Below are 27,764 nucleotides of genomic sequence, written 5' to 3' on the forward strand. Positions count from 1 at the left end.
TAGATGAGAAAATTGGGGGGAGATAGAATTTCTCTAAATGCATGGCTGATTTTAACTCTGTGATTGATGATCTTGGTTTAGTGGACTTGGGCTATAAAGGCCCAAAGTTCACTTGAAATAATAACAGGAGGATAAAAGATAATATCTTAGAAAGACTTGATCGTGCTCTGGCTTCACATGATTGGATTGCTCTTTTTCCTAATATGCTTGTTAAAAATATAGTTAATGCTACTTCTGATCACTTATCCTTGATGATAAATCTTAAAGTTTCTGAAGACCTTGTGGATAGACCTTTTAGATTCTATAATATGTGGTTGAAAGATGCCTCCTGTAAACCTAAAATAGATAAAGCTTGGAACTCCATAACTCATAACTTACCTGATTGGAATGTGATTCATAAGTTAAAAAAGACTGCTCATAACCTTTAGATTTGGAATAAGAAAATTTTGGGGAATATATTTTCTCTAATATCAAACAAACCCAAAAAGAACTAGATAGAGTGCTTCAAAATTATTTTAATCCTGATAATCATAAGAAAGCTAAGATGTTAAAAATGGTGTTGTTTGATTGGTATGAAAAAGAAGAAGCTTTTTGGAAACAGAAGTCTAGTCAACACTGGATTAAATAAGATGGTAGGAACACTAAGTTTTTTCACCTGTCTACTATTTATAAAAGGAGAAAAAATAATATTGATAAAATTAAGGATGATAATGGTATCTGGCAAGAAGGTAGGAACAATGTAGGAGCTATTGTTAACTCTTATTTTGATAATATTTTTGATTCCGTGCATCCTATAGATAATGATAATATTTTAGATTTGTTTAAACCTTTGCATTACGGATAGGGAGAATCATATCCTTACTGCTTGTCCCTCTGATGATGATATTTGGCATGTGGTTAAAAAACTCGGGGCTTTAAAATCACCTGGACCAAATGGGTTCCAAGGGATCTTTTATCAACAATGTTGGGATGTGGTAAGAAATAGTATAAAAGCTTGTGTTAAGGATTTGTTTACTAATGGTAGGATGAACCCTAGTTTAAATGAAACTTTTCTTACTCTCATTCCTAAGATCTCCAATCTTGACCATGTTTCTAAGTTTATACCTATAAGCTTATGCAATTTTTGTTACAATATTATATCTAAGATCCTTGCTATAAGGTTAAAGGCTCATATTAATAAGATAGTTTCTCCTTTTCAATGGGCTTTTATTAAAGGTAGAAGTATAGGGGATAATATAGGTTTAGCTTGTGAGATTTTTAACACGATGAAAAAGATGAAAACTAAAAAAAGGTTTGATGCGTTAAAGATGGATATGTCAAAAGCCTATAACAGGGTGGAATGGTCCTTTATTGATAAAAATTTTCAATAATTAGGGTTTAATGAAAAATGTAGATTGCTTATCTCTCAATGTTTATCTACTGTTTTTTTTAAAGTTTTGCTTAATGGTGTCCCCTTAGAGTCTGCAATTCCTAGTAGAGGCCTCAAACAAGGAGATCTTCTCTCCCTTTACTTGTTTATTCTTGTCTCTGAGGCCTTATCTAGGATGATAGCATCTGAGGAACACTCTAAGGACTTGCATGGTATCAAGATTAGAAAGGATGCACCATCTATTACTCATTTACTTTATGCTGATTATCTGATTCTGATTTAGTATAAAGTGGTAAGTTGAAAAAGGTTTTAGATGATTACTATGATATCTCTAGTCAAATGATTAATTATGATAAGTCTAGTATTTTTTGTAGTAATAATGTGCATAGTAGACATAAAAAGATTTTAAAAAAGTTTTGGAAAATGAGGTTTTTTTATTATCATGAAAAATACCTAGGAGTACCTACAGTTTTATCTAGGAAAAAAAGTGATGATTTTGATTGCCTGGTGGATAAAGTCCATGGAAAGATTAAAGGTTGGAAGGCTAAAGTTTTGTCCTTTCTTTGGTAGAACTACTCTGATTCAGGCAGTTGTTCAAGCAACCCCTCTCTTTGCTATGTCTACTTATCTCCTCCTAAGTTCCACTTGTGAGAAGATTGATAAGGCATGCAGGAACTTCTAGTGGTATGGCACAGAAGATAGCAAAAGCATCCACACCATTGGGTGGGATAACATATGCAAACCTAAAGCTAGTGGTGGCTTAGGCTTAAGAAAAGCACAAGATATAAATCAAGCTATGCTAGCTAAGCTTTCTTGGAAAGCTCTCACAGATAAAAAGTCTATATGGGCCAGAACTTTCAGGGCCATATATGGTAGGAAATGGTTTGATGTTAAAAAGAACCCTCCTCCATATGCCTTTTGGTTTTGGAAAGGGGTTCATAAAGTTGGTCAGAAAATCCTAGAGGGATGTATCTGGGGCATTGGTAAGGGTGAGGATGTGCTGGTCATGAGCTATCTTTAGCTCAGTCTTAACAATCAACCTATCCTTATTTATGATCTCCTTCCTTTGAGACAAGACCTTCAAACTCTCAAAGTGAAGGATATTATTTTGGATGATGGTAGTGGATGGGACACAAATAGGATTGACCACCTATTCCCATATACTATTGGAAACCTTATAAAGCAAGTCATGATTAGACCTCTGTTTGTTGGGAAAGATACTATTATATGGTTGGATACCAGAAATGGTATTTTGTCTGTCAAATCTGCCTATCAAAGAATGGTAGGGAATGGTGGCATGGAACATTCCTCCTCTTTCAACATTAATACCATCAAAGCTATATGGAAAGCTCCTGTCCCAGCTAACATACTTTTGTTCCTATGGAAGTTGTACATGGGAATCTTTCCTACTGGGGATTTGCTAAGGAGAAGAGGGATTAAAGGAGAGTTCTCTTGTCCTCTATGCTGGATGGAGCAAGAGGACCTTATGCATATTTTCTTCAAGTGCGAATGGTCTAAGTCAGTTTGGTTTGCATCTAACTTGGGGGGGAGGGGAACTAGATGAGTGGGACACTACACAATAAGAGACTGGGTTGACCTTCTTGTACAGTGGACTAAGGAGGCAAATCTAGGAATTGCTGAAAAAGGAAGTCTGGCTCTCCTTATACTACAAGGCATATGGGAGACAAGGAATAAGGCAAAGTTGAAGGCATAGCCAGCAACAGAGAGGATCTGCTCAGAAGAACATTAGTCCAATGGATGAGATGTCTCGAAGCCTTTGGTGATATTCAGGGAGTAGGGAATAACAGTTCCCAAATACAACGATCTAGGACTCATAACAACATCCCTTATAATGATTTATTTCCTGTTATTGAATTAGAGACTATACTAATAAGGTTTGATGTTGCTTTTGATAGGGGGACAGGAGATGTGACAGCTGGAGCTTTGGCTTGGGATAGCGAAGGCACCCTAAAGGGAGCAGCGATCAGAAGGTTCAGAGCAGTAGATGTGGAGGAGGCTGAGATGGTGGCCTTGGAGGTGGCTGCAAAGCTGGATCGAAGTGCAGGAGAGAACTCCATTTTGTTTGAGGGAGATAGTCTGTTAGTAATTCAAAATGTTGTATCTCCTTTGGAGCATAACTCTCATAGTTGGAAACTATAACATATTAAGTTGTTGATAGAGGAGCTATGCAGGCCTCTTAACTTTTGTAAATTTAGTTGGATTAACAAGAGGTATAATGGAGAGGCTCATGAGCTGGCTCAATGGGCATATCATGGCCAGCAAATTAGTCTGCTACCACAATACCTAGTGGACAGTAGTATTGTACCCTTGATGTTTTAATATATGAGATGTTGTTAGCGAACAAAAAAAAAAAAAAAAAAACAAACTATATATGTAGAAATTTACAATCATTCTGCCTTTCTCATTGCATAAACTAAAGTGTATTGGATTAATAGCATACACATAGTAAACAAATGGTTAAGGTAAACAATTCTTCTTATCTTCCTCAATATTGTTTACCTATATAGCAAATAATTCAATTTAATCCAAATATCTATTCTTATGAGTTTCATATATTTAATTATGTTTTCCTATATACAAAATTATATTGCAGGGTCATGGAGTAGAAAAATTACAAATTATGTAAAAATAAGTTGCTAAAGGAAATTCTAAAAGCATAACTTGATGTTCAACAAGATCCGTTGTGCAACACAAAAATAGAGATCGGATGATTCATCAGCAGTGTAATAGCATATGTACCAAAAGACATATTTTTTAACAATGAAAACGTCATAGTTTAAGAATTCTATGGAAGCCCTACATATTCTATAGAAAAACCACAAGATTCGGCTGATTTTAATGCAATAAAATTTATAAAAGATGAACATGAAATAGAAATTGAAAACTTCAATTTCAAATAACTCTTGAAGAAAATAAAAGAAGTTGAAGAAAAACGAATTCAATTTGACACCATTAAAAACGTTATGCTAGATTGTATGATTGAAGAAAAAAAAACAAAGACAAGATTTTTGAGCTCAAGGAAATAATTTAAGAGATGAAAGAAAATGAGAAAATTAGTTGGAAAGATATTAGCAACAAAGACAAGAAAAAGGATTTGGTAATAAAGAAAAGGAAAGCATCACAATAAATACCGAGGTTCAATGCTTCTCATTTATGAAAGTTTATCACTATTGAATCTGTCTTTAATTTTTTATTTAAATTTCATATATGATTAACAACTATGTTTGATAATCTTTTCAAGTTTATATGCATTAATTTTATTTCTAGTTTGATTTATTTCCAATACCATATTGTCATGTATAATATTTTCTTAAATAGAGGAAATTGGTTGCCTACATGTGCCTGGAAAATGGGGTAGCATTGGGCGAGCTTGGGGTGGTTCATTTATTTCCTTTATTTGAGTGCTGGGTAGGCATTCCACCTTCAGAGGCAGGTGGCCCAGGTAAGCGCATAGAACAACCATCATGTCTTTACAACTGTTTTAATGATGACAAAATTACAAAAAACAGCTAACTACTCATGAGTCATGATCATAAGTAGAATCGTAAATTAACAAAAAGGAGACGAACCATATGTACGAACCACACCATATCTACCAAAACATGTCAATCTATCAGAATCACTAAGTAGTAAGTGTCACTCTGAAGAGTACTAGCCGTCCCAGCCAATCCGTATATATAGTGGAACAGAGATGCACTCTATATTATTTGTGTTATACATTACTTTGAAGTTTGACTTGAGTATCTGCAGCTAACGTTCATATTTGTCAAACACGTTCACATTGGTGTGTAGTAACTTTTCTGAGTATTGGTCACAACCAAAGCAATCAAGAATGTAGTAAGCTTTTAGAATATTGCTCGGTCAAAACCAATGCTAATTTTAAAGTATATTTCAACATGTATAATATTAGATTGAGGCCGGGCGTATGCCCGGGTCCAAAAACTATGTTATCTAATATCTAGACTCTATCATCACATACCCACTTCAGATAAGTCCCCATTGACCATGAAGGGGCAAGTATGTAAACACACCCAACGACAAAAATCCTTTCTCATATATATATGTACCCCCTAGATGACCTAGAATTTCCCCCTCACTAGATAGAAAATTAGGGTCTCTCTCCAAACACGCGGTCAACTTGGTTTGACTGTTAATTTTTAGGTTAATAACTGAAAATGACACAATTGTCCCCACCTAAGTAAAATTGAACATTTTTTTTTTGAAAACAATGAGAGCTTTTGTATCATTTTCAATTGTTTGACTTGAAAGGTTGACCATGTATTTAGGGGAGACTCTAATTTCCCATCTAGTTGGGGGAGATCCTAATTGGATCATTGGGTCGGGGTAATACTAGTTAACCTAAACAAAATTTGAGAGTTTGTATAAACGAACCAAGCTCGAGCTCGAGTGCTCGACACACGTGAACAAATGTTTTCCAGTTGTGGTCTAAAATTCCAGCCCATTTTAGACCCAAAGGCACTGTACCCAATTCGATTAGACACCTCACATGGGTAACTCAAGATTTATGCGATTCTAATAAAAGTCTGAAAACTCTTCTGTTCTTCAGCACAACAACGATCCATTTAATTAATTAATTAAGAGGTCATATCTGAAGAAGAAGAGTATTAAAGTAAGATAAAAGAGTGTTGGGTAAGTAAGATGCGCGGGAAATGTGGAAGCAGGTCGGAGAACGAGAAGTGGGTAAACTTAAACCTCATTCTTTCGCTAATCGTATTAAATCCAATCGCATCTCTTCCCTCCAACTCAGCAATCACAAAGAAATCGTTTCCGCTCACCGAGGCGCTGTCAATTCCCTCCAGGTCTCCTAAAAACCATATCACAGTAAACAAATTATTTTTTTCTTTATTTACTCACACTAATAATTGTGGGACCAGGTTGATTTGACAGACGGACGATATTTACTAGCTGGTGCATCAGATGGTTCCGCCGCCGTTTACGATATCCAATGTGCAGCACGTTACGAGGGAGGTGGCTTGGTTGCAAAGCACGAGTCTATTTTTGTTGTTGACAAGCAACATGAGCAGGGTCATAAATATGCAGTGTCTTCAGCTGTATGGTATCCTATTGACACGGGCTTGTTCGTCACCGGCTCGTTTGATCACTATGTTAATGTCTGGGATACAAATACTACACAGGTATGTGTTTCCCATAAGAAATTTACTCTGTCATCAATTTTATTCTTCCTAATGTCAATAATTATTATTACTTGTAGGTAGTCATGAATTTTAAAATGCCGGGTAAAGTGTACCGGACAGCTATGTCGTCAGTAGCTAAGTCTCACATGCTAATTGCTACTGGAACTGAAGATGTTCAAGTGCGTTTATGTGATATTGCTTCAGGGGCGTTCACTCACACGTTGTCTGGTCACCGTGGTAAGATGATGGTCTCAGTATGAATTATTTTCCGTATCTCTTGATAGAATTGTTTAGGTCATTTTAGAACAAAAACACATGATCCCTGTAAATGAAAAAAATGTTTGGACAAATGGTGCGGTGCCCTGATGAACACTGTTCTAATGCTTTCAGTATGTGTAATATATACGATGTCCTTAGAGTATTAGACATATGAAATCTAAGTTCCTGTGTTTTCTTTTCCTAATATGACAATGACTACATAATTTTTTTGTATCTATTCTACGCGTACAGATGAAGATACAATCTCGATTCACATGTGTATACATAATTATTACTTACATACGTACCGTATTACCATGAATATTAAAAGTGTCATCATTTTAGATTTTTACTTGTGGGTATTTGTAATGTTTCAATCTTTTTTCGTGTGTGGAAATTGAAGCGTGAAGTGTCTGCATGAATAATGGATTCTAGTTTTGGACTCTAAGTAGTTTTGCATAACATTCTATTTATTGGAATTTGGCTTTTGGATTGGTTTGGAAGTCATTGTATGGCTCAATGACATTTTTTTCATTTCATTGTTGTTATGGCAGACGGTGTAATGACAGTGGAGTGGTCTAATTCAAGTGAGTGGGTTTTGATGACTGGTGGGTGTGATGGTGCTATTCGTTTTTGGGACATACGACGTGCAGGATGTTTTCTCGTTTTAGATCAGTCCCGGAGTCAAGTTGGGAGACGACCACCTTTTCTTCTAAAGTCCTCCTTGAAAGTAAGTGCCTTCTTTCAAAATGCCACGAATGTCGTGATATTTGCCGAAACTTCAAGAATCGGCATTGAATTGTTCAATGACGAAATCTCCATGACATGTGTCGAGATTTAAGGTGCTGAAACTATTATAGTATTGGCACTATCTCCTGTGATCAGAAATATCCGCAATTTAGAGTATCTGTCAGCTATGAAGCACCGATACGTCCCTAAGGGTGAAGTATCCGTGTCGGATACGTGTCCCACACGGATACGCCCCGATATGCGTCGGATACGTGATTTAGAGTATCCGATTTTATAATTAATTTTTTAATTTATGACATGTGGGGATAGTAATCTCACAAATACAAGAAATTTTTTTGGAACTTCAACAAAAAAAAAACAAGTGAAATAAAATCCAAGTTAAGAAGAGATGCAAGAGAAGAAAGATGAAGTGAATCTAAGTTATACATGTAAGTTGCTGTTTAATGTGTTTGAATTTGTCATTTTATGAAGTAGAATTCCCATTTTAATTTGAATTTGGTGAAAAATGCTCAATTATATAATATTTATATATATATTATTCAAATGTGTCAATGATGTATCCGTGTCCTATATTTTTTAAAAATGCTGTGTCCGTGTCACGCATCGGTATCCGTGCTTCCTAGTCTGTCAGTGACCCAATTTTATGGATTTAGTTTATGCATTGTGGAGTCTACTACCCTACTACATTTACTACATGATCTAAACTTCACAAGCCACATATAGAAGTCTAGCTTCTGTCAAAACAAGGAAAGGAAAAAGGTCTTACTTGTTACACTCCAAATTTCGACAAAATCGGAAAAAAATATTTGTTCTCGATTCTTCGATTTTTGAGATGTGAAAAGCAAACCAAACTTCCAAAAACATATATTTTAATTATTTCAATAATTTGAAACCAATAATTTTTTTAAAATTAACCAAAGTCCTCTTTATTACAAAAAGGAAAGGGATAGAGCCACTCCCATTAGAGCCACTCCCAAAACGTACAAGGTCATATCTCATCCTACAAGTTGAATTAAGGGCTGATATTTTGTAGATATGATCTCCCTACCATGAATAACATGCCCACTAAATTTCAGTTCATTCAAATACGTCTAACCTAATCAAATGTTATTATGAAATCGGAAAATTCTGGACCATTAGATAAATGTTCAAAATTGAACACTAGTTATGCAAGTTTAGACATCCAAATAGGATGAAATTTTGTAGGTAAGCTATCTATTGTGAGAAGATCATATCCACAAAAAATTAGGTCTGAATTCAATTTATAAGTCGATGGAGTGGCTCTATCCATCCCCTTACAAAAATTCACAAATTAGGATTAAGTTACAAACTTTCCTTTAAACAACGCTAACGCAAACCACATGCAACAAACAACCTTCTTCAATATTAATCTTGTCAAGACTTATCGACTGTGTTTATATATGAACACACCCGATAAGCAAATATGCAAATCGGGTCAGTATTATAAACAATACTGGTATGAGTAGCCCAATCGTTAATTTCTCTACCGAGGTGCTTTAATTTCCTACTAATCACACAACAGCCATACATACAATAGTTAAAACAGGTAGTTCCTCCATTGAGACACCTTAGCTTCAAACTAGATCAATTGCATCTAACAATAACTAAATGACAAAAGTAAAACTTATTCTATACTTATACTAGTGTAGGCCTTATCACAGAGTGGGTCATACATGCATAAATAATTAATTCTACCCACTATTCTGCAAAACTGATGTGAGTGCAAATAAATTACATTAAAACATAATATATCATATACAAAATTCTAATCATTCCATCAAACCAAGGAGAACAAACTCTACGACAAATTTCACAACCATAATCAATCATTTATTATTGTGTCAACATAGACTTTGACAAATAATAATTATTATTTAGAGTTTCTTCAAGTGTCCCTAGAATAACGTCGTTTTTATGTTTTACTTAGTTTTCTGTTTACTACAATCGCTCCCTTCTATCGAGCTGAATATGCACATCCGTATACCTCATTCGTAGAATGAACCACACTGGTGTAGTTACCCTAAGCGAGATGTCGTATACAAAGTAACCCCCATACGGACGCCAAAACTATTTGAGTAAGCTTTTATTAGCCATAAAATATCGCGCGTTTTGTATTGAATTGACGACGAGATAAATAAAGTCATCATTTGGCTACAAGGGCTCCAAGTTCCCTTGAAACAAAATCACATTCCTTTCACAAGGATTAATTATATAATCAAATGAGTTGTGGTAGCTAGAAACTAGGATTTTCGTTATGTAACTTATTCAGGTATCACACATTCGTATCTCATAACCATTTAACTGTATCACATGCCAAATAAATCATTACCTTAAGCCACAACGTTTGGAACTATCATCAATTCCACTCTATCACGTGCAAATAAAATATATTGCACTATACCATGTATTTATATCTCATATATCATTATCATTCTCATTCTTTCACGTGGCAAATAAACTATTGCACTATAACACAATATTTGGAATTATCACAATAGATCTCATGACCATAAAAATCCTTTAACTCGTCAATCTAAAATCCAACGAAACATTTCCATTTAAACATGTCTCAAAATCTATCCAAAGACACTACTATTTCATAACAACTCAATTATAAATACGATGCCAATTTTATTACGCAATCATTCATCCAAAAATATTGTATAATAGATGACCACCTTAAATATCAAATATCACAATTATATCATTCATACAAGAAGTCATGGTGAATAAGAGCATACTACATCACAAATCATTGCATTGATAATTACAATTATAGCACCTATTAAATGTCATGAATGATTCATCAAAAATATTGCAAAAACCGTTCTAACAATTAACAACACAATTATAGCTTTCACTAAATACTATAATCAGTCTTAAAAGTGCTGCAAATAGTAATATAGCATATCTAACAGCAGTTACAACATTTACAAAAATGCCATTACTAAACAGTAATGCTACGGTATCAAACATTGACGTCACAATACTGAACAATAATGCTACAATACCAAACAGTGACACTACTAATGAACAGTATGCTACAGTATATATTTCTAGTCTTTTTCGGAAAACAGATCTATAATACATATTAAAGCAATATAATTTACTACTAGAGAAGCAACATTCCTTGGTCCTTAGCCATTAAGAAATTCTCACCATTTATTAAAGATTTAATGAAATCTAAGCCAACAAGAAAATCAAGAGTAACTCATATTAAACTAGCACTTACAACACCTTGCATTAAATTATAAATCTAATCCGTATTCATGATTTCATTCACATAAAACAAACAATAAAGTATTTCTTTCATAATATACATATAATATATTTGATACCACACAAAAATATTGGCAACTCACCTTTTGTATTAGTGAAAAGAATGTATGTAATAGAAACTTATGTCACACCACGCCAAAAATTTGAACAAAAGCCAAGTAAAGAACAAGATCCGCCCTTTCTTCTTTCTTCTCTCCTTTTTTTTTTTTTTTTAGTTATGTTCTACTCATTCTAAGCAAAATCCCTTATTTCCTTCATTCTCTTGTATTCTAAACAACATTCCCCTTTTACAAGATGTTCCCATGCATAAATATAGAATATTATTCTAAATACAAAAGTGCTGCAAATGGTATAATCAGTCTTAAAAGTGCTGCAAATAATAATATAGCATATCTAACAGCAGTTACAACATTTACAAAAACGCCATTAATAAACAGTAATGCTACAGTACCAAACATTGTCGCCACAATACTGAACAGTAATGCTACAATACCAAACAGTGACGCTAATCAGTCTTAAAAGTGCTGCAAATAATAATATAGCATATCTAACAGCAGTTACAACATTTACAAAAACGCCATTAATAAACAGTAATGCTACAGTATCAAACATTGTCGCCACAATACTGAACAGTAATGCTACAATACCAAACAGTGACGCTACTAATGAACAGTACATTATAATATATATTTATAGGTTTTTTCGGAAAACAGGTCTATAGCACATATTAAAGCAATATAATTTACTACTAGAGAAGCAAAATTCCTTAGTCCTCAACCATGAAGAAATTCTCACCATTTATTAAAGATTTAATTAAATCTAAGCCAACAAGAAAATCAAGAGTAACTCATATTAAACTAGCACTTACAACACCTTGCATTAAATTATAAATCTAATCTGTATTCATGATTTCATTCACATAAAACAAACAATAAAGTATTTATTTCATAATATACATATAATATATTTAATACCACACAAAAATATTGGCAACTCACCCTTTGTATTAGTGAAAAGAATGTATGTAATAGAAACTACGTCACACCATGCCAAAAATTCAAACAAAAGCCAAGTAAAGAACAAGATCCGCCCTTTCTTCTTTCTTCTTTCTTCTTTCCTTTTTTTTTTGGTTATGTTCTACTCATTCTAAGCAAAAACCCTTATTTTGTTCGTTCTTTTGTATTCTAAACAACATTCCTCTTTTACAAGATATCCCCATGCATAAATATAGAATATTATTCTCTATGAAAAGTACCCAATTTATTATATTTCTTATATTAATATCTTCTTTTATCTCTTTTGAAAACTTTCCATACATTAGAAGTCTCTACACAAAAATTTAAAATTCAAAACGCTAAATTCCTTTAATACCAACTTCGAAAATATTCTCTTATTTTCCCTCTTTTCTCTTTTTATAATTAAAAAAAAGTCAAACCACACATTGATCATACATTAAATATCTAATTCCAAAAATACTAAATATTGCAAAATAATAATTTATAAAAATAGGGGTCTTACAATACTGCTACATTATATCTTGATATAAATGTTGAAATTCTTATATTCTAAAAGAAGGTTAAACAACACCACCACTAGAAGACCAACCAACCCCAACCCTGGACTCCAAAACAAATGAATTCAGTTCCCAAACAACAGGACAAAAACGTTTCTGTTAGTGAGGAAAAATTATTGTAAGAGTTACTTCTTATCTCTCACTCTCTCTTTTATACTACTAGAAGGAAAGATCAACCTTGAAATAAATCAGAGGGGGTGATTCTCGCATAATTGTGGTTATATGCATACAGAAAGTATCCATTCATGTTTTAGTATGTATGGACGATTGGTGATCTCATCTGGTTGTCATACTGTTGTGACTGACACATGTTGCTGGAAAATTAATCATGCGAGCTGCTCTGCCACCTCTTTTTTGGCAATACTTTATGTGTTTTCCTTTTTGAAGCCCGTCTATTAGTTGTTCTTCAAATTTTCAGTTGCGATGTTTGAAAGTTGTACAGTTTCTTTTCTAGTTTGCTTATTTTTGTTTCAGTATGTTTTGTCAGGGTTTAATGCTTACATATATGATTCATAAGTAGCGTATAATTTCTAACATATAAAAATTCTGGTCATGGAACGTTTACACATATGATATCCTCTTAATCCATTTAATCTTACTTAGGGATCGACATCAAATTCCATTCCAGGGAGCCAGTCTTCATTTCCAAAAGCTAGGATGCTGCATAAGAAAGCTGCTTATGGCAATGGAACGAAACACACATCAACAACTCATAAAAACAAGGGTTCCACAAGCCAAAGACTACATCCTGGGATGCTGTCTAGCCATGACCGTGCAACTGCTCATTATGGTGCTGTAATAGGGCTAAAAGTATGTGAAGACAGCATGTACTTGTTGAGCGCAGGTCAACTTCCTATTTCTTATTTATTTATTTTTTTTGATAATTTATTTATAATGGATGGGTAGTTGGGAAAAGAGATACTAACGTACATATCTGGGAAGGGTTCAGGAAAGAGGTTGTTATTACCATCTGGTTGGTTGTTCATCTCTAAGTGGGATCACGAAATGCTACCTCCCTATCTTATGCATATGCTGCAGTTATATGCTTTTGACGTCTATCTTACTTTCTTGGACTGGTTTGTTGGGCTCCGCACCTTTGCCATTATTGTTATGTCCCCTTCTCTAATTCCTTTTTGGAAAAGTTTGAGTTTTTATGTGCAAATGAATACTTTATATCTTCTCTACTTTCTCTGTATGAAGCAACTATTGGACCGTTTGGGTCTTGAACTCTGTACTTGTTTTTCAGGTTCTGATTCACGACTAAGGTTGTGGGATATTGAATCTGGTTGCAACACACTTGTCAATTTTGAAGCTACGCGCCTACAGACTAGCAAAGGAATACAGCTAGCTGTTACTCAGGGTTCATCACTTGTGTTTGTTCCATGTATGTCTGCTGTCAAAGTAAGTATTATTGTATAACTTTGTTATTCTTTGTGCTGTCTAGAAGAAATTAATTCAGTAATACTCCGAATTTTAATTTTTCGAGCACGTCTTTTGCAGGCGTTTGATGTGTGGTCTGGACGGACATTCTTGACATTTCGGGGACACTATGAAAATGTGAATTGTTGCTGGTTTAGCTCGCAGGATCAGGTGTGTCTGCATATCCAATTATAATTTTCAATATATGTTAACAATTGAGAACTAAATATAAACTGTACCCTGAGATTGTAGGTCTTCTGGTCGTTCTGTCTATTCGAATTTCGAACTGCCAGGCCCAGATGTATTTACAAGTCGCCATAGAAGAAAAATGTAAGCTAACATTGCAGCTGGAAATCACCATTATGCCTTCTGAACTAGCAGCCTTATTTTAAGGTTCTGTTCTCTTTTGCTAAACAAATATGTATGACATGAGAGCAAAGTTTGCTGTGGAACCTAAGAAATTAGAAGCAAAATTAAATTATGTTCTAACAAAGTGTAAAAAGGTCAACTAAGGCTCTCTTTCTGTGTGTGTGTGTGTGTTATGGTGTTAGCATTTGTTATATTTTGACAATTAAAAAAAGAAGAAAGAACCGTTAGTATTTGTTCTCTGCAGCTTCACTTACTTTTGTAAAAGTACCACCCATTATGTTTGATAAATATAAAACAAGGTAAGTGGAAGCATGAGGCAGACATGTCATATTGTCCTTGAAGATGGGTACATCCAATTCCTGGTTTGCTTTTAGACATTTGATTAACTTCCACATCCTTATAATGACTAGGAACGTTCACCTGATTTGGTCAATGTTTGTTTACAGGAATTGTATACAGGTAGCAACGACAGACAGATCCTTGTTTGGTCTCCATCCAGATCAGTGCATGCCGAAGTGGTACTCTCTGATACTAGAATTTCGTTGTCTTTTCTTCTGTGAACAAATTAATACTGTTAAAGATTTGTGCTGATGTATTCGCGTGTATATTTTGATTATGCAGGATGAGAGGGGTGGAGAAGCTCTGATGTCCACTTCTGATCAGGATAACTGGAGTGACTGAAGAATGAAATCTGCTCCATGGCTGCTGAGATTAGTGTTTTTGTATTTGCAAAGCCCCCCTTTTCATTGTATATGTCTCATCTAATGTATAGTAGTTTCTTTGTTGGTTTCTATCCATGGATTAGGTTCAAAATAGTGCATTCTAGGGTTTACAAAATAGATCTATCCTGAATTTTACAACTAGTCAAAGTTGCAGTTTTTTGTTTACATCTAGTGATAGGTAACTAGGATTCTGAGCTTTGTGTGCACCGTTCAGACTGCGAAAAAACAGAGCTTGTAAATTGATGTAGGCGAAGAATAAAGGTGAAAGATTTATCTTCCTGTAATCGAGCAGAGCTCTATTTGTTGAGCACCTGCTGTCAATCTTTTAAACTATGTCAGAGATTCTTTTGGTCCTTGTGACAACTGGATGGAGCCGGCAATTGTGTAATGCATCCATCAAATTCATAAATCACATTTCAGAACCTTAGGCTGCTTGCAGTTAGATATTGAGAAATGTTAAACTGTCAGGAAGTGATCTGCAAGATGATGTAGGTAAACGGTATTTGCAGTTGTCTGGAGTAAAATGGAGATTTATCACGTTTTTGTTTAATCTGCGGCTTTTACAATGGCATTTATTTTCTGTTTGTTTAACAATTCTTCAATGACAGTAAACTATATTATAGAATGTGTACTACAATTAAATTCTTTGAAGTTACAATAAATCTGTGGTTATAGGTCATCATGTTAGACAGTTAAAATTCCGATCGTCTGAGCCAAAGGCCAGCTGTTTGCTCCTTAAAAACATCAAAATTAACTTTTTTACTTGAATGATTAGTATGGTGTAGAACAGTGATTGTGGTGCATAAAAGAAAAGACTTTTATGCGATTTATGGTCCTCGGTGCAGATCATCACCTCATGGTGTCATACGGTCATTTCCCTGTTGTTCAGAGAAACAGAGTAGATAACTTTTTACCTAAAAAACGTAGTAAAGAAATTTCGGGCATCATTCATGAGTATTGTAGTGTATCGTGCTTCATAATTGGCTGTGTCAATTTTGACCACTCCGATCCGTTAAATGTTAAGTCAAACAACTTGATAAACAATTGAAGATATATATGATTAAGGCCACTTTTACTGATTTTACTGATAGTAATTGTCAACTAATGCATCAGCTGGTAAAATTGTTTCTATCAAATGATTCATATTCATATTATATTTTATTCCTTGAGCATCAGAAATCAATTTCAAGTGAAAAAGGAATATATAAAATTTTTAAGCAATCCAAATTCAAAACTAATTATTTGATCAATCTCAGCCGTCTGAGGTACTATTATAAGAAAATTGTGTATAATTTCTTGGATAACTTCTCTGAGTTTGACAGTTTCTCCTACAGACAGTAAGATCATCAGTACAGAAGTCGTATATGAAGTTTTTCGATCCGATGTTGTTATTCTTTCAGTTTGATGATGAAAACTAAGAGAATGGAGAGTGAAATATATGGTCCGCACAGCCACATTGATTAAAGTAGATATACACATCCGACACTGTTACAATCTTTTTCCTCAAAGGCCACATTCAATATTTCACTATATCTTTTCAACTCACTATTTACATATAAAAATAGAAGAATTAAAGGAGGAATAATCAATCAATTGGAGATAGAAAAATGGAAGATCACAAGAAGCTGTAGCTGGAGCAATTCTTGACAGGAACAGCTCCCTTTCTCAACTTCTACTGTTCTGCACAATGAGAGCTACAACATTAAGTTATCGTTAAGACTTACAACTCAGGCCTGCAAAAACCCGTTATCCTCCAAGTACAATATCACTTGTTTGGCCATGTCAGCAGGGGATGAACAGTTTCCATCTTTCGCTTGTAAAACAATCTGAGTGGAAAGCAGTTTTAACGTCAACCTTTGATTTGAAAGGATTGTTAGCATACAGTGCACAAAGGTAAACTCTACCTTGTGTCAAACACAGACTAAACATTCGGTCTAGTACAGATCCAACAAATATAAACACTACAGCAAATATACCAAAAACTAGTACTAATAATTTTTTAAATATATGCATGGTCCGATCTTCTCCAGGTTAAACCAATTTAATTATGAGATAAATAACACACACACCTCACAGTTGGATGGTGGTTCGTAAGGATCATCAATCCCTGTAAAACCTATAGAGACATGAAGAGTACGGAAAGGTCAGAGATACTTTACACATAGCTACCATCAATTAGGATCCAAGAAAGGTACTGAAGATATATTATTCATTGCTTATTTTTAATGCAAAGCACATAAAAAGGGAAAAAATGAAAACCCTCAAACAAAAGCTACCAACCAAAAAGTTTAGACCAAGACAGTGATCTTAAGCTACTGACAACTACAGCTGACTTGTTGGATTAAGATGCCATACCAGCAGATAGTACCAAAACAGAAAAAGAGAAAATAAGCAAACAAACTCCCCAGATTCTTGCCTATCTAGATTTGAGACTTGTTTGACTAGTTCACCTTTTTAAACAACCAAATTTAAATGCATCAGATCTACAAACAATCCAAATTGTTCGATCCAATTGAAAAACCCTAATCTTCTGAGAATGTCACAACTTAAAATCTTAGTCAAACTCTAGTACAGGAACTTAGATAGCACCTTTAATCTTTCCAGCACGTGCAAGCTTGTACAGGCCTTTCGAGTCCCTTGCCTCACATAGTTGCAGGGTTGCATCCATAAAAACCTGTAAAATGTAGCATTTATAAGTAACATTGGAAAGTAATTAGAGTTAAAGGCAAGTTTATATGCAGAATAGAGAATATATCAGAAAAAGGAAAAAAATAAAACCAACCTCAATAAAATTCCCCTCTGGCAAAAGTGTGACATGCATCGCGGTCTCTTCTATATGGAGATATTAAACTAGCAATGCAAATCACACCAGCATCTGCAAATAGCTTTGCTACTTCCCCTAAAATAAAATATGTAAAAAGATTAAAATGATGGGCGTTGAATGGAATCATATACCGAAAGTTAAGCATCAGTCCCAGAATCCATTGCCTTCAGATTCTTCCTGGTTTTGGAAATTACTTGGGAGCAACATTACTAAAACTCACCAATTCTTCGTATATTTTCTGCTCGATCTTCTGCTTTGAAACTAAGATCACGGTTTAGGCCATGCCTAACATTGTCTCCATCAAGGATGTAAGTTAGATTTCCCCTAAAGTGCAAACCACGACTTAAAGCACAAGCTAAAGTGCTTTTACCTGGAAATCAAATGCAAGTATCTCACTGAAGAATTTAATAAAAGCATTAATTGAACATACGTAGTAACTGTTTTCGAACACACAATGTGTTGCAGCAAGAACCCCACATAACTGTTTAGTTGCATACTTGCCTAAAGTACATTATAATCGCTAATCATAATCCTAAAAGGAAATATCAATTTCACGACTGTCAAATGTCAGGCTGCAAATCATGCTTATAATCTGGTTAAGTGCAACAGACATGGAAGGGCAATGAAAGACATGGATGTCACATGCACATTCAATCAATAAGTCCTGAACTGCAGATGCAATAATGCAAGTTACATAAACAACTTAGAGTGCTGCTAGCACCATACACTTCAGCCTGCATTCTGAAAGCTAAAGAGAGCACTCTAGTCATAAAATCCTAGAAATGGAGGCAGCAGCAAATGAAACCTATCCATGATCTAGTTATGCATATAAATTAAGAAACGCCACATACCTGAACCGCTGAGACCCGTAATCCATATGACACATCCCTTTTGCTGAAGTAACTTTTCTCTATCCTGTTTTCCAATTGAACATTCATGCCAGACAATATTTGTTGATTTTCCAACACTAGATACCGCGAGGTGATTATTCCCTTATCAGAAAATTAACGAAGTATCAGATATCATCATTTGAACCAAATTGGAAATAAAACTTAAAAAGAACTAACAACAGAATGGCCTAATAGCTATCCAAACAATAACTCCTACAAAATGATCAAGTATATTCTGTTCAACCAATTTATATGATCCCCAAGAACTAATATAAATAACCGGTATTATATCAGACTTGCTGATTTAAAGGTGATTTCGTAAAGCAATATTAAAACATAAAAATAGCCACTGTATTATCAGTTTCTAACCATTTAGTTGACATTTATCAACAATGATTCATTGATTCCTTGACTAATTATTGAAAAAGTGTGGCCGGAAATATTTTCGATTAGCCTCTAAACCAAAATGCTCTTAAAAACGATAACCAAACATTGTAAGAAGAACGAAAACAACATGATCCAAAAAAAACACCGAATTATCAGCGAAGAGAGAAATTTTCCCGTTAAAAAAACAATTAAAAATGATGACCCAGTTTCCTCAATTTGTTCCCAACAATCCAAAGAAATGCACAACGAAAAATCCAACAAATGAGCTCAACAAGAAAGCAATCAAAAGATTTCGAGAAAAAAAAAAAGATGATTTCAAGAGCAATATACCATTACAAGGAAAGCAATCTTTTGCCTCATTCAATCCAGAATCCTTCAAATTCACAAAAGTCGTTTTCGACTCTTCAATCGCCTTAGTAACACCAAAGTTTTTAGATTTCAAAACAATCCTATCAAATCCAACTTCATCATATTCCTTCAAATTCAAGAACCCCAACTTTGTCAAAGAATTTGAAGATGGAGAAAAGTTACGAGAAGAAGAAGAAGAAATTTTTAATATAGATTTGGTTCCAAGTGAAGTCATATTGAAATGAAAATTTAATGAGAGAGAAAGAGTGGTGTGTGTGTATTTTATATATGTGAGAAAAACGAGGAGATGAGAAAAGAAAGTAATAATTGGATTGAAAGGATTGTCTTGAGAGAGAGAACGTGAAACTCGTGAAAACAGAGATTTGGGGAAGAGGAAATTTAACTGTTCTGTTTTTTTTTTTTTAACGGATTTATGGAAAGCGGGAAATAAACGGTTAGTTTGTTAAAACCACCGGATATCAAACAAGTAATCACTTTCACATACATACATCGATTCATTAGGGGCAAGTCTGTTAATTTTTTTTAGATTAAATTTTTCAAAAGTAGATTATGCATGTTTTCCTTCTTATCACTATACAAATTGCCGTCTCTTTCTCTTTACTAGTTTACATAGCTGAATGGGTTCAAAGTTCAAAGAAACTTTCAGACTGAATTACAAACAAAAGTTGTAGTTCACTATATTAAAGAGAAATTTGATAGCTACCAATCACCAAAATCAATCTTTCGTATCGTAACTTCCGATTTTCTTATGAGTGTTGTTTCTATGTAAGTATTGAGAACTTTAGTTAAATCTTCACAATCACTACCCAACTTATCCACAAAAACGATGTTCATCAAACAAATATTTTGTTTTCTTGAACTTCAACAATCGTTTTTGGTTCCATCCAATATCCTAAACTTACAAAAATAAAATATAAAAAACTAAAAATTACATTTGAAACCATACAAATTCCTAGTTAAAACAAAGCAAAAAGTTATTTGATACAATATTGTATGTGTGTGAGTATGAACTACGAAGTTTGATATGAAAGTTGGGCAAGAATAATTAATCGACGAGTAACACTACTAAGAAAAGCAATTCTCTGTACTTTAAGAATTGAGGCTTTCATTGGCTAAATATTATCTTTTTGCACTAATGCTGATGCACCAGCACAATTGATGTGATTTGTTGGCTCATGCTTTATATCAATTCGAAATGATATGCAAATATATCATTTTGCAACCAGTCTTAACAGTTTTACGAACAACACGTACTTCACGTAAAATGGACTCGGTATACATGCCATTTAAGTGATCAAATAGATTTCTAGGAGTATTCAATCATTTAAAAGTTATGTATTACTTCTAACATATACTGCGATCAATAGTTCAATACAAGTACATAATTTTGATGTCATTGTTATTGAGGCACATGAATGATGAATCAAATGTCCTTTTTTATGGGTAACAAATGTTTATAAACGAATAAAAGCTATAAAACTGATTTTTCTTTTTCCATTTCATAAATTTCTGTGTAGTTTAAATCAATTAATAAGACACTAGATTAGCTTGTAATACGATCAGAATATTTTAGTTCAAACCAACTGAGATGAGGGATCATATTGCTCAATTCCAACCCCACAACACGTATTCCCTTAAGACTGGTCTGCTATCACTTGACTTATTTGAATGTATGTATCTCAAGAGTCAAGAGGAATGCAACACTGATAGAGAAAGCAGCTTGTAAGGTCAAGTTAGGTGCACTTGCTATTATATTCTAGTTCTATAGATTACATACGTACAGGGTATGGATCGGAGTTATAGACAATGGAACTTATGTTTGATTCCATATACTTTTTTTCTCAAGTATTTTATTTTATCCTCATCACAACTCACTGTAATTAATCTTATCAAGAAAGCACATCATTAAAATAGCTGAAGTGGTTGCAAAGGGAAATAAAGTATTGTCTGATCATATATCTCATGCTTGTTCATTTACAAATCAACGGGTTTGATATAGGGATTGTTTTCTTGTTGACGACGTACATACTTCATGCTCTGTAATGCATAGTAGGAAGATATAACTGGTTTGTCTTTCACTTTTGGCTCATGAAATTCTCGAGTCATCGTTAATTTCATAACATTGTGAAGCAGTTGGATAAGGAAACAGCAGTTGACACATCTAGCACACTGTCACAAGAATCAATATATATGATCTTGACAGTTTTTTTGTTAAATTTAGTTAACATTTTCTGCGAATATGTCACTAAATTCTACATCTCTTCTTGAAATTGGAAAGAAAGTCATATCTTCTGGTAACTCTACATGTTCTAACAACTATTCTGTTTCATATAAACAAATATTGAATATCTTGCAATCACAAAGCAAAAGAAATTAAAAAGAACAGAGGAATATAAAAGCTTGCTGCTTACACATAGGAACGACTACGCCGGTGAGGTGGGAGGTCCTCTTTGTAAACTACAACACCACCTCCATCTTCTTCCACATCTCTAAGTCTATTTCCATCCACTTTGTTCGAAACCATACTTTCGGAATCCTGTTTGGATGATGCTGACGACATTCTTAAGGCAGTCTTTAGTCCATTCATCAACTTCCTTCCAAAGCTCTTCTCTGTTTTTGTTCCGACACTCTCATTAATAGATATCTCTGATGAAGATGAAGATGAAAACCCTCCATCTCTCTCTTTTCTACCACTGAACCGCATGCTTATTGAATGAGATCCTTTTTCTTCTTTCACAACCTTTCTCTCTGAACTAAACCTAAAGCTTGCTGACCGTCCCGACTCAATAGATTCTCTCTTTTCCTTAGACGAATCCAATACTTTTTTCATGCTCATTAGATCCTTCTCTAGGCTCTCAATTTTAGAACTCGTGACCTCCATAGAGGCCTTAAGCACTGCCACTTGGCGCAACGCTGCATCACGCTGAAGTATAACACCAAGAGTTAGGGTTTGCTCGTCGTTGTGTGGTTGATGAGGAGACTGACGAGTGTTGGTGGCAGATGTAGTGGTGCAGATGATTGTACGGCGAGTGTTTAATTGCTCAACCAACATCGCTCGGACTATAAATCTCAATGGCATTCTTGGGTTCTGGACTGCATGCATTATAATGTGTGGCGATAGCCTGTTGCAGTCCACTGAGTTGCAGATTCGGGTTTTCTCTTCTTCAGTAACTTTGCCTGTATGTTCCTGTGTCAAATAATGTTGTGTTATGATCATAAATTAAGAACTACCAGGTCTGGACAACTAATGATTTAAAGGTACATTATATTCATACTCATGCAGATAACTTTCAGCAAACAGTAGTACGTATTAATTTTAGAACTAAGACTCTTGAGAGACAATAGTGTAAGGCTATGGCTGATCGGCATGGCAGAAACTTCAAGTTACTTTCCTAGGAGAGTCTATAACATAGCATCTGCTACAATATGTCATCTCCATTTCAGTCTGGATAAATGTAAATTTGTAGTAGAAATGAAAGTGGTCTATTGTTGGATATACTAGACCCTTTATACTATACCTAATACAGCCTCATTTCTTCCTCTGTTCCCATATAAGGATCAGTGCTTCACAGTTTTACATTGTATTTTAATGCTGTGAGAGAGACCTACCCCGTCAAAATCATGTAAAGCCGTGAAGGTAAAGCAACTGGTAACATTGATTATTGGGCGTACTGATTTTTTTTTTGGTAAGAGCATTCCCAATGCAGGTGAATATGGTGGGAATGTGAAAATATTCACCTCCAAATAGTTTAAAAATTTTGCCCAATGCAAAGGTGAATATGAAGGTGACTATTTTCCCAAGTCAAAACAAGGGTGAAATCTTCAACCGAGATAGTGGCTGAGTTGTGAACTTTGGACATCTGGTGTGTTTTTTTTTTTAAATTCGGTTTTTTTTTCGGACGGAATGTTGTCTCGCGTGTTTTCGATTTTTTTTTGGTTTTATTTTAAACTTCAGACGAGATGTTTCATTTTGTCTGGCAAGTTTTTTCGAATGACAGAATCCAATATCCCATCCAAGATTATTTTTCATCTTTGCATTGGGCAGTCTCACCAAAATAGTGAAAAAGAGAAGAAATACTGCCCAACGTAGAGATGAATAATAGTGGCTTGTATTGGGAATGTTGTTACTCAATTGTAATAGGCAGAGCGTTCAAAATTCAAACTGCAACTTAATTAGCCAAATGATTCAACTTGCATTTAAAACAAATATGTGGATTTCAACTTTCAAGTCAATGGCCAAAATTAAACTGTCATACCTGGATGTACAAGTCAACGATTCTATAAAGGAGATCATGATTTTCACTGAACCGCTCTTGCAATGAGTAAGCGATCATTTGGAAATCATCGGTAGTTAACGACATTATATCATCAACCCAACCATTGACTTCACCAAAACCGTTGGCTTCATCATTAGTCAAAGTCAACGCCTCGACGCATTTACTAACCATTGACGCTGACTCGGCTTCTGGAAGCAATGCCAAGCATGAACGGAGAACAATTGTTGCATACTCTTTGTTAACAGAAACAGCTTGACGGAAGTAACTTTCCGTTTTTTGCAGTAAGTTATTATCACCCTTACCGCCATCTGTCGTCGTCATGTGGAGCAACTCGGCAGCAAGTCTTAAAGCTGCTACGTTAAAAGGCGTTATAATGATTTGGTAAGTGTAGCAGTAGTCAACAATGGATGAGAATGTTTCTGCCGTTATTTTCAACGGAGGTGAGATAGTAATCTCGTTGGTGTCCTTCAGACGTTGTTTGAGGTAGCCACTTTTGGACACCAGAGGATCCTAGGGAAAAAGAAATAAATGATAGTTACTGTTACTGCATGCCCTCTTAAAAACATTTATTGTGAAAAGGTACTGTTCTCTGCAATTCAAAAGGACTGAGAAAATATTTAACAATATCAAACACGTAAAAATAATTTCTTAAGAACACAATTTTAATCTCAGAAGGTAACATTATAAAAAACGACTAAAAAATGCATCAAATTTTACACTTTTTGACAATATAGGGACTAAATTTTTTTTTCCTGAAAGTTTGGAGACCAAACTGTTTGATTTTTGCCGTTAAATTTCTTTACCACCGTTTTTAATTTGTATTAATTTGTATTTTTTTTTTTTCAACATTGCAAATTAGAAAATTTATATTAATTTTTTTTCAACATTACAAATTAATTTATATTAATTTTTTTTTTCAACATTACAAATTAATTTTTATTTGTATTAATTTATAAAATAAAAATTAATACAAATTATAAATGGTGTTAGAGAAATTTGACAGAAGTTCTTACATTACAAAAATCAAACAATTTGGTCCCCAAACTATAAAGAAAAAAAGTTTGGTCCCCCATATTATTAAAACTTGAAAAGTTTGATACCTTTTTAGTTGTTTTTTCTAATTTTATCCTGTACTTGTTTTACTTTGGTAGTAAATGGCCATGAGATTTGCGTTTTCTTTAAGTATGGACTAGTGGACTACCAGTCTACCACACATGTGGAATGATTCCAGATTCAATTCAAACAACATGACTTATTACTTATCTGAGGCCCGACATTCAGAATTTTATCGTGAGAAGTTGAGAATGGAAGGGGACCAGAGCTTATTCATTTCACCATTTTTTAAAACCCTCAAAATTAAACATGTAGTACTGTAATCTAAAATCCTGCTTTTGCAACTTGCTGTGGATCCGTTACTATATGCTTTAAAAGCTACAATATAAGATTATAAGGCATAATAATATTAAAAACAGCAAGCATTTAGAGTTTTAGGTAACACACATTTACTTCTTGTGAGCTGAAAGGAAAAGTCTCAATATTTTCATGCTACAGTCGATCAAGTTAAGTTGTTGAGTATCGCTTCCGCTACCTCATTAGTTATTACTAATCAAACTAGTATGATAAAGAATCAGTGCTTCTCAATTATACAATTTTACATGGTGATGGTGTTAGAAACTTTTTCCCCATAAACCAAAGAAAATGTTGTGAAAAAAAAAGAAAAAAATGAAAGAAAATGGTACGACGCTTTTTTGGGATCACATTGATTGCCGGAATTTATGAAAATAAAACAAGATTAATAATTAAAAGGGCCCCAATTAAAATGATCACATTGCATTTCCCAAGGTGTTGGAATTTTTTCAGTCCCATCATATTTTGTCTCATAAATTAAGAAAACAACATCGCTACAAATATCTCCAATTTAGTCAAACATAGCGTTATCATTCATTTTCCTTGGAAAAAAAGAGAGAGATGGAAATCATCAAATAACCCCCTTGAGAAAGAAACTATGTAATATTTTTTATCTGAAAAATAATTACTGTGTAAAATTAGAAGTATTACCTTGTGAAGGTGGAAACATTTATCTTGGACATGTATCACAACATCGGTTTCGATTCCGGTAGCTAGAGACCTAATTTTTATAAATGGAATTGAATATAAAACAAGAACAATTAGAAGAAATGAAAGTACATTATGAATAAAACACAAAAAACAAATATCTAACTAAATATAAGATCAAAAGGAAGTTCTTACCATGTCTTGGCTATACTTTGAAGGGGAGTTGGGGGAGAAGGAGAAAGAGTAGGTGAAAGTGAAGGAGAGTTTGAGGTGTAGTCTTCATGATCTTCTTCATAGATGGTCTCAACTACCTCTAAATCTTTCCATCCCCTCATATTTTTCCCCTCCCTAAAAAAAAATGCAATCACAGCTCCCAAAAAATATTCAATTGTTTTTATTGACATTAAGGTTTATGTAAGAAGTTGGGTCTCTATTAAATTGGTGAGGCATTAACTGTACCATGTGATGAATCATAAATGCTGCCTTCCCTTGATCCCATTTCCTTTTAACCGTCCCGTTTCCAATAATTGTGGAAGGTTTACTGGATCATATAAAACTATGAGAGGTTTCTTATTAACTTTGGTCTTATCAAAATTTTCACTAAGCAGTGCACCTAAAATAAAAGGAAAAATGGAATTGCATTTTAGAAATTTTGAACTGCAGGACTGTTATTTTTCCTCACCCTATAAGGATGGAACAAGGGGATCACACTCTCAAAGAACGGAAAAATTCCATTAGTACATTATTAGCGGAAGTTGGCAGATCTTATGAAGAATGTTAGAGAGTAGAGACTACAAAGAATTTGCACTTCAGAAAAAAAAAAAAATAAATAAAAAATATAAAAATAAAAAATAAAAAATAAATCCAAAATTCATCTACTACACCTCTAAAGTTAAATTCATGATTTGGTATGTTGCTCCAATGAAAAAAAAAAAAAAAAAAAAAAAAAAAAAAAACATACAGAAGGGGGTTATTAACAGACCATGAATTAGTTTATATATAGTTCAATTTTTACCGATTTGCATCTACCATAGATATTTCTTTTTTAGGCAACGCAAACTTTTTATTAGCTTTAATGCATTTCTATGGATCAGAGGGCAGATTTACCTACCCAGCATGCTAGCACCTAAAGTAAAGTCCATGCTTGGGAAGGAATGTTCTTGGTGAGATTTTCTAACTTTATCTTTGGGTGTGTTTAGCAACCAAAATTTTAAGGTGAAATTCAGAATATATTTCCCAAAATCAATAAATTGTAAATTTTTATAGGAGGCAGAATTTTAAGATTACTATATATTCAAGAATTGTAAGTCTTGGAATTATATTTTCAATTCCAATTCCCTATGAGAACTTCCAAACAGACTTTTGTGTCATTATTATATATATCAGATTTCATCACAATGATTATTATTATTATTATTATTATTTTTGGCAAATGAGAATTACGTCTTTGCTCAACTTCTTTAGAATCAGAGAAGTCAATATAGAGCATTAGCATTCTTAATTTCTTATAATGTAGTGGTAGGTTCCCCCCAAAAAAATTCACAAGACTGGGATAGACTATTGGCTACATTTGTGAACAATTATCAGATATTTGACAATAATGGGATTTTGTAACGAATCTATCATTATATAAAAACACAAATTCATAAAGATAACTGATGAAACATAATGTCTACAAAGAGCATGAAGTCATGCACAGAACCTAATGATAAAACAAACAAATAACAATGTCAAACATCCAATCATATATATGGGTTTTACCTTCTTTCCATTATCCAAATATCTCTCTTATACTCTTATATTCTTACAAGATTTAATTTCTATCAATTATGGGGCAAATTAATTCTATAAAAAAAACTTGGAAACCATTTACCAACCTTTCCCTTTCAGCTATTCCTTCTAATTGTCTTCAAGAGGTTGGGACTGCCGCTTTAAATTCAACCTGGGCTTCTCCACTGCCTATTTTCCCTTGTCACTCCCAGAAGATCCTGGTTTCACTGACGTTTCACTTGTATGCAACTCAAT

The 27,764-nt window shown here is 34.0% G+C and overlaps 3 protein-coding genes and 1 pseudogene across 7 annotated transcripts; 2 read left to right on the plus strand and 2 right to left on the minus strand.

Moving 5' to 3' along the window:
* Positions 1-2,648: 2,648 nt before the first annotated feature.
* On the plus strand, positions 2,649-3,529 carry LOC147491288 (uncharacterized). The gene is made up of 3 exons (XM_086567222.1): positions 2,649-2,891; positions 2,979-3,077; positions 3,161-3,529. Exons 1-3 carry the CDS (start codon positions 2,649-2,651, stop codon positions 3,527-3,529), a joined length of 711 nt encoding a protein of 236 aa, XP_086423348.1.
* Positions 3,530-5,772: 2,243 nt separating this feature from the next.
* Positions 5,773-15,300, plus strand: LOC147491289 (WD repeat-containing protein ATCSA-1-like). Of its 4 annotated transcripts, none has more exons than XR_015198282.1 (10): positions 5,869-6,210; positions 6,286-6,546; positions 6,624-6,783; positions 7,359-7,534; positions 13,031-13,271; positions 13,674-13,828; positions 13,928-14,017; positions 14,099-14,239; positions 14,662-14,733; positions 14,837-15,216. XR_015198282.1 is itself a non-coding variant. In XM_086565386.1 (9 exons), exons 1-9 carry the CDS (start codon positions 6,061-6,063, stop codon positions 14,894-14,896), a joined length of 1,365 nt encoding a protein of 454 aa, XP_086421512.1. In that variant the 5' UTR covers positions 5,773-6,060; the 3' UTR covers positions 14,897-15,300. The 4 variants fall into 4 exon arrangements, 2 of the variants coding, with proteins under 2 accessions (XP_086421512.1, XP_086421513.1); XR_015198280.1 differs by having other exon boundaries at positions 14,099-14,176; XM_086565386.1 differs by lacking the exon at positions 14,099-14,239 and having other exon boundaries at positions 5,773-6,210; positions 14,837-15,300.
* Positions 15,301-16,364: 1,064 nt separating this feature from the next.
* On the minus strand, positions 16,365-20,493 carry LOC147491290 (adenylyl-sulfate kinase 3-like; annotated as a pseudogene). The gene is made up of 7 exons (XR_015198900.1): positions 19,369-20,493; positions 18,613-18,753; positions 17,982-18,131; positions 17,720-17,836; positions 17,527-17,611; positions 17,007-17,053; positions 16,365-16,763 (listed from the first exon to the last, which is right to left on the minus strand). The product of XR_015198900.1 is annotated as an adenylyl-sulfate kinase 3-like (transcript).
* Positions 20,494-21,647: 1,154 nt separating this feature from the next.
* On the minus strand, positions 21,648-26,139 carry LOC147491291 (Phototropic-responsive NPH3 family protein). Its single transcript, XM_086568864.1, has 4 exons — positions 25,935-26,139; positions 25,743-25,812; positions 23,664-24,194; positions 21,648-22,594 (listed from the first exon to the last, which is right to left on the minus strand). The coding sequence occupies exons 1-4, from the start codon at positions 26,072-26,074 to the stop codon at positions 21,815-21,817; spliced, it is 1,521 nt and encodes a 506-aa protein (XP_086424990.1). The 5' UTR covers positions 26,075-26,139; the 3' UTR covers positions 21,648-21,814.
* Between the last annotated feature and the right edge of the window lie 1,625 nt (positions 26,140-27,764).

The sequence above is a fragment of the Coptis chinensis genome, chromosome 6 (assembly GCF_015680905.1).
Source record: "Coptis chinensis isolate HL-2020 chromosome 6, ASM1568090v1, whole genome shotgun sequence".
Classification (NCBI taxonomy): Eukaryota; Viridiplantae; Streptophyta; class Magnoliopsida; order Ranunculales; family Ranunculaceae; genus Coptis; species Coptis chinensis.